This window comes from Dendrobium catenatum, unplaced genomic scaffold (genome assembly GCF_001605985.2).
Source record: "Dendrobium catenatum unplaced genomic scaffold, ASM160598v2 original_scaffold_101791, whole genome shotgun sequence".
Lineage (NCBI taxonomy): Eukaryota > Viridiplantae > Streptophyta > Magnoliopsida > Asparagales > Orchidaceae > Dendrobium > Dendrobium catenatum.
In genome coordinates this window covers 590,166-598,031 of record NW_021420229.1, presented here as the reverse complement: position 1 = coordinate 598,031, position 7,866 = coordinate 590,166, and the positions used below count along the sequence as shown (strand labels likewise).

At 37.0% G+C, this 7,866-nt stretch overlaps 1 protein-coding gene across 2 annotated transcripts in view; it reads left to right on the top strand.

Annotated features, from left to right (window-relative positions):
* Positions 1 to 1,348: 1,348 nt before the first annotated feature.
* The window catches only part of LOC110105514, a 28,239-nt gene continuing 21,721 nt past the window's right edge, over positions 1,349 to 7,866 (top strand). For both annotated transcript variants that reach the window (XM_020835047.2, XM_020835046.2), the window contains exons 1-3: positions 1,349 to 1,920; positions 2,049 to 2,186; positions 3,944 to 4,132. In XM_020835047.2, coding sequence (XP_020690706.2) covers positions 1,444 to 1,920; positions 2,049 to 2,186; positions 3,944 to 4,132 — 804 coding nt within the window. In that variant the 5' untranslated portion in view covers positions 1,349 to 1,443. The remainder of the gene's footprint in view (positions 1,921 to 2,048; positions 2,187 to 3,943; positions 4,133 to 7,866) is intronic.

The following is a 7,866-nucleotide window of genomic DNA, read 5'->3' as shown; positions in this document are numbered from 1 at the left end:
TCGGAAAGACTATAGTCGGTGGGCGACGTAAGTCAGAAGGACCGTAGTCGGCTGGCGACCGAGGTCGGAAGGGCAGTATTCGGCGGGCAACGTAAGTCAGGAGGACCGTAGTCGGTGGGCGACCGAGGTTGGAAAGACTGTAGTCGGCGGGCGACATAAGTCAGAAGGACCGTAGTCGGCGGGCGACGGAGGTTGAAAGAACTGTATTCGGTGGGCGACATAAGTCAGGAGGACCGTAGTCGGCGGGCGACGGAGGTCGGAAAGACTATAGTCTGACGACGAAGATCAGAAGGACAACGTCAGGTAGAAGTCCAACAATGGAAAGAAATCCATCTTCGCGTAGACGTCCAGCGAAGTCCGGCGTCGGGTAGAAACTTGGCGAAGAGTGAAGGTCCGACGTCGGGTAGAAGTCCGACGTCTGTTGGTGTCAGAAGAGAACTCCGGCTTCACTTGGGCGGAGTTTCGGCGTTAGGAGGGAACTCTGTTGCAAATTGGGAAGAATTTCAGCATCACGTGGAAGTTGGGCAGAATTCCTGCGTTCTCCCGAATATCACGCAGAATCCCGGCGTGTTAGGGCGGCAGGATGAACTCCGACGGTGGTCGAGGAGGAGAGGATTCTCCCTTTCCCCTTTTTCTTCTTCTCTCTCTTCACTTGAGTCACTCTTGTGAAGAATGAGGGCTCTATTTATAGTTTTTTTGGAGTGGCATGGCTTGTAAATATGTGTGAGATCAATGGCGAACAGGGAGTGGTTGAATGGACGGCTGATATTGAATCCTTTGATCATACACCGTTCGTCAGCCATTTGAAGGCCTTATTGATGTTGTAATCCGACGATCTTGGGATCGTTGGATTCGTGTCGTCGAGCCGTTCGATTCGACTATAAGCTCGCCAAAATCGGAGACCGTTTGGTAACTCAAATTGTGATTCGAACCTTCCAACAACGCTTAGGTCCTTGATTTGGACTCATTTGGGCTCGGATTGAGTCAAATTTGGTGTCGTTGGGTTCGTATTTCCGAGACGCTCAGTTTGACTGTAAGTTTTCTGAAATAGAAGTTCAAGTGCTCCCGGATTTAATTTTTGAAGTTTCTAACTTGATTTTTGCCTCGAGATTCTTGCCCGATCAAGATAATTTTTGCATGAAGTATCAAATATGTTGATTGAAAATTTATATTGTGAACTAAAAAGTTGAATTTAAGCTTTATACGATGAATTTATGAATTTGTCTTAATTAAGTTAGATATAAAAAAAAATTCGAGATTTGAAATGTACTTTATGTCAAGATAAATTTTCAAATTGGATCGGATATTCTAACCCAAATTTTTAACGATAATATAAATTGCTCGGCCAGTCATTCCCACAAGCATCCAAATCAGAGCTTTCCTCTCGTTTCTCGGTCCCCCGAAATTTCTCGTGCCCTCCGATCTGCGTCAAATCCAGCCGGCATGGATGCCCCCACAGGCTCCCACCCCGCCGCCGATGCCCTCGAAGACAATTCCAACGGCTCTTCCGCCCCCGCATCCAACCACGGATGGCAGAAGGTAACTTACGGCAAGCGCCACCGTCGCCAGATTCAGCCGGCCATCCCCGCCGCCGGGGATCAGCTATCAAATGGCGTCTCTCCTGTCGAGCGCCCCAACGTATTCGCATCGGTTGAGCAGAAAGCTCAGGAACGCCGCCGCGCCATTGAATCCGCTGCCGTTGCTGCCTCTGAATTGAGGCCACCGGCCGCAGCGGCTGCTTCCGACGAGGATGACGACGATAGCGGAGCAGAGGGAGCTGGAGAAGCGGGACAGGAGAAGGGGGAAGAGTTAGTGAAGAAGGTCAAGCAAAAGAAGCCTAAGAAACCCAAAGTGACGGTCCACGAGGCCGCCTCTAAGATTGACGCATCAGATCTCGCTGCACACCTTGCAGAGGTGTCGGTGAGTACTTGGCTTGTTTTTCTTATGTTATTACCTTGCAATTAGAGCTTAGATCCGCCGTATGGTTTTCCCTTTTATCCGTTATTCAACGATAGTTTAATTTTTTTAGATCTTTATTCTGTTTCTAGGTTTCCTATGAGTCGCAGAATGATATCCAGCTGATGCGATTCGCTGACTACTTTGGGCGAGCATTTTCCGGTGTCAGTGCCTCGCAATTCCCATGGACGAAGATGTTCAAGGAGTCACCTGTTGCTAAAATCATTGAAGTGAGTCCAAAGTATAATTCTGCATTTTGTTTGTAGTTTTTCTTTAATGTATTGCATTTATTATGCATGCTTTATTATTTATGCTAAATTTAATTGGAAAATTAGTATTGTTTTTTTTTTTCTTTAAAAGCATTTGCCTTTGATATGAATTGTTGAAGGAGATGGTTACTCTTTCCTGTTAAGTGGTAAGGCGGACATTGTAATTGGTTAAGATTAACCTGTCAGTGTAAATTCAAATTAATTTCATGTTCTATTTATATTGGAGAGATGCATGGATATTTTTGAGTGCCATTTGCGCTGAAAAATCATGGTCTTCTCATTTGGTTTTTGGTTTCTTTTTCTTGCAATTATCATTTTAAATTTCCTGTGCAAGTCCACCTTAAATGATAAAATAGCAATTCTTTTGATACAGTTTGGCTCTTGTTGTAAATATTTGGTAAAGAAAATTTATGCATCCTACTTGATTATAGGACTGGCTGGATTATGTCATTGTAATATTCCATTGTGTAATTTGTTGTTTCAGTTGTTGACTGAAGAATCTCATCTTTTTCAATGCAAATTTTTTGGTGCTTTTGATGTTGTATTTGCAACTTTCCTTTATTTGTGCGTGACCTTCACCAATAAATGAACAATACTACCTTTGAAGTGAAGACTGCCAGATATAATAGCATTATGTGGGCTTGTTTATAACAAAGAACTTGATCGGTTCATTAGGTCTTGATGGAAGTGATTTTCCCCAAGAAATGATCATTACTGCCTTGGAAGTGGAGACTTCCATTTAGCGTTATGTTGGCTAGAAGGCTACTTTATAATAAATAAATCGAGAGGTTCATTAGATCTGAATGGAAACATGTTTTTTGCAAGTACTTGTTTTATTATCTCTCTTTTAAAGGAACTGATTATTTTGGAGTATGCAATGCACTTTCTATTATTGTGGTCCTTGAAGCATTTGTGGTTAGCTTGGTTGCCTGTTTTCCATTTTATTTCTATTATTCTTTGTTTGCGTCTTTTTGTACTCCATTTTGTCTTTTTGTATTATTGTTTTTCATTTTTTAGTTCAGCTTTTCTTTTATTTTCTTATCCATTTTTTATTTTGAGGAACATAATCCATTCTATGGTTTTTTTTGGCTTTAGAATTAATTATGAAATATTATTTGTAAGAAAATTTCCATGTAATTATCTCATGAAGGCAATGCTTTGTGTTATTATTCAACAATGAAGGAGCATTCTTTTACTCAGGTTGGTGAATTACTATTAACTTAGTGGTTGAAACTTAAAATACATATATGACACGAGACATTGCTATAATTTCTCTATAGTCTTTTCCATGTTCCATTGAAATATACACAAAGATGTGATTGCATGAATTTTATTATTATTATTTTTCATTTTAGAGGTATTGGTTACCATAAGAGATTTTCTTTTTTGTTTTCTAACGTTGCCCAAAAAATGAAGATAGTGTTTGAAAACTTGTACTACAAAACTGATATTGGTAGTGCCGATTTGGTTTGGAGTAGATAATTTATTCATTTTAGGAATTCTTTTCATTGCTGGAAATGTCAGTCACTGACCAACAACAATTACTAGAATAATAGGCTGGACTGAATATTTATTTTTTATATCACAGTGAAATAACTAATATATGTGGAATTTGAAGATTTTTTACTCCACAGTCAACCTTTAAGACACTAGGGCGTCTTTTTCTTTCTAGCAAATTTAATTGGAAACTTTATTTACATCTCTTTCCTTTGAAACAGATCCCTATATGTCATATTTCGGAACCAGTTTACAAGACTTCAGTTGATTGGATTGCTGCGAAATCACCTGAGGCTCTTGCTGATTTTGTTTTGTGGTGCCTAGATTGCATACTTGCTGATCTTGCAATTCAACAGGCTGCTGCTAAAGGCTCTAGAAAGGTTACACAGAAACCTCCTTCAAAATCTCAGGTAATACTCATTACTTTACTGTCAATTGCCTCTCTTCTCTGACACGAGCACTAATCTTTCTTTCAGTTAATTTCTTAAATAGCTATCATTCATTTTTGGCCAGCTGAAGATCTGAAACTAAATTATAGCTGTGTAAATTTAGCAACTATATGAGCTTGTTGATTTAATTAACCAATTCAAATCAAATTTTTGTGTGTTCTGTATCTTTTCTTTTTTGTGTGAAATATCATCTTGGAATTTATTTCTTTCACGGTAACACGTAATGGCTTTGTGGTATAGTGGTCTTAACAAATAATTGTAAAGGCTAAAAGCGGTTGGTATTGTCCTTATCCTTTTCATTAAGAGGTAATTGATATTTATTTTACCATGGATCTCAAGCAAACAATGCTACGAAAATGCTCAAAGAGAGTTTTTAGATTTTTTCCCCCCAAGTACTCTAAAAAGAGAACCAGGATCATCGGAATTGGTTGGATGTTTGCCCAACAGTCTGTGAAACTGTGACTGATAAGCTACCAAGCCCATGTAATTTTGTGTATTATCTAGCCTCTTTATCTGCGCTAATAAATTTCTAGATAGGATTGTAATGTATTCATATCCTCTAGATTTATTTTTGCATGCTTATGTAGCAGATGTAGCTGTTTTAAGGTTGAGTAAACCAATAAATGAATAGATTTGCCAAGCGTGTACAAATAAAAAAAATTTAGGGGATGTCAAAGAACTGAAAAACTACATGTAGTTATGCATATATATATAAAGTATGTATGTGTGTATGTATATATGTATGTGTGTATTTATATATGTATACACATATACATATATACATACACACATACATATTCATTTAAAATTTAATGGAGCTATTTTATATTGATTAGGCCAAGATCATATTTGACTGAAAATTGATTTCGAGCTTAAGTGAGGAGTTCAAAATTGACTTGAATTGATTTCTAGTTGGGTGAAATTTTTAGCAAGTTTTGATTATTTTGACCAGCCCTAGATGGGACATTCTCATTTTTCCCATTTTTAACCACTAGTAACCATGGACAATGCTTTTAACACCCTTATATGAAGCTCTTTCAAAATCTATTTTCAGTCGTAGAAGCTTCAAGAAAGTAGAGAACTTTATTCATTATACTTTCTTATTCCAACCTATTTCTTACTTGAACTTGCGATTCCAACACATCTAAAAGGCTCTTGATGTAAACAGTGTCTAACCTGATTAGAGCCGCCAAACACTATAAAAAGTTGGGACGGATGTGCTGTTGAGAAAGAGAAGATTAGATGGAACAAAGAGGGCATTTAGTAGATGGATGTAAGAACATGATGAGCAGAAAGTGGAGTAGGGAATTCACTCGAAGGAAGTAACAAAGTTTAGAAGAAGGAGAGATGGTGGTAGAGAATCAATCAAAAGAAGTAAAGATGTGTGGTAGAGAATCAATCAACAGTGAATGAAAAGTACAGAAAAAAAGAAGAAGAAAAAGGAGGAAGAAAGCATAAGAGGGAGAATATTGTTCTGCTGCAGTTATTTATTAAAGATCAAAACGTTTTCAGTATAGCCATTTTCTTCTTCTTTGAAGTCTCGTATACTTTGTGCTACACTTTTGAAAAGTTTTTGCCGTGTCCCTAATGTTGCAAATCAGACAATGTACTCTTTTTTGTAATCCTTGCAGAGCTGATATGCTGGTTATAATTTCTTGTTTCTTCTTGTTTATGCTAATTCATGACTTAATCTTTTATCGTTCCTGTGTTTCATAAACCTGCTTTTGGCACCAGTAAAATTTGATGCTGTTTAACTACAGCAGTCTGAGTCCTGACAGATATGTGGGGGGTCATTAATGGTTGAATGACCATGGTTAAGTAGAATAATAAAATATTATAAAGGTACAAAAGAACTTCCTAGTATGAAAAAAAAAAAAAAAAACGCACGCACACACATTACTTAAAGAATTATGATGATAGTGATACTTCCTTTTTTACATTTTCCACTACTTCCGGTAGTGCAAATACTAGAATATATTGGGTGGACTTAACTAACATTAAAAAGTGACATTAAGGTTAATGTGCTTGAATAAATTTATTTGGAGGCCTAGTTTTATCATATGATTTGATTTGATCTTTAATTCAAATGGTTTAATTAATATCTGTTGTAACCTTGCTTAACCAAAACGGTTACTTTTGATTTAGATCTAGCTCGTCCGAGTTTGTTCTATGTTCATATGGCTTTTATCATTTGGGCTTACTTATTAACTATAAGAGTTTTGGATTCACAGATTTTGCATGATTAGATCCGTTTGATATTTCCAGACTTTTTTGGTTTTGCTTTTGAATCTGAGATCTTTACCTACACGACTTATCATACGTGATGCTAGTCTAATAACCCATTATCTAGCTCGGACATGGTAATTAATTTCATGTAGATTTCCACCATTAACATGTTGCGTCTCTTCCCTTGCACGGTTGTATTTAATATGTGGATTACTTCAAGGAATTTCTGAGCTTTCTTAAGGCTTGGGCGATCACCCCTTGTATGGAATTAAACACATTGTGAAACAATGTTCCACTGTCCTTTCTTTCTTATGTGTATTGTTATGCTTAAATCAAAGTGTCATTCTTGTTCCTATTTTTTATGATTGGCTCCTCCATTGAAGATATGTGAAGGTCGTTTCAAGGAGCATTGCAAAATTTCTTATTGCTTTGGCCTACCCCTCATTGCCACGTGCGAAAATTGCTTACTTTTTATTTCATGCCTTCGTAGATCTATATATACAAGTATCATGTAAGCCTAAAAATCACTAATGAATTAATAAAAAATTGTTTCTTATTTGCAATTGCATTGAAGGGCTTTGTGACTTCTTTCTCTTTTTGAAGTTCTTTGCTAAAATCTTTAACTTATCATTATGTTTGTTTGTTTTTCCTCTCTCAACCTCTCAACTCTTGAAATCCTAGCATTGGCCGGCCATTTCAACCCTAATATAATAAGATGATTTCTTTAAAACGCTTTAATTGAATCCCACAATTCAATCCCTTAAGAACTCACCCTTAAAAAACCATTAGTATTGGCACATTCAAGAGTGGTGTGCCCTCCTATAATTGCGATCAACTATCTCCTTGTGTATTCAGTATGTGGAGTTTCCAAGCTCGCTCACTAGGCTTGTCCAATTTATGATGAAACAATGTTTTGCTCTCCCTCCTAATGTGTACGGCCTACCTCATTAAATCAATTTCAATGTATGCCTAAATCAATGACCACTCTTTTTCCGATGTTGCATGACAAACCTCTCCATTAATGACATGTGAAGATTGTATCTCGGCATATTCATAATACTTCCTTATTAGGTTTGGTAGATCGCTTTTCATGTAAAAATAGTTTTATTTCTATGTAATACCTTTGTAGTTCTATAAATAAGTATCATCCCAGGACATGCTAAAATATATGAGAAAATGATCAAAATGATCCATTGACTCTTTATGAAGGAGCAAAATATTCTCCAACTTTATTAAATGATCATTTTTGCCCCTCAATTATTTAAAGAAGAATCAAAATAGTCCTATGTTGCGGGACCAAAATAGTCATTTGGTATAGTTGGGGACTATTTTTAGTCTTACATAAATAGTCAAGGGACAATTTTGATAATTTTTTCTAAAATATCTAGTTGCAACTTTTTAAGAATGCTTCGGGGCATACCTAGAGTTATGAAAACTTCCTAGCAACTACAACAGTGGAATCTTCATAT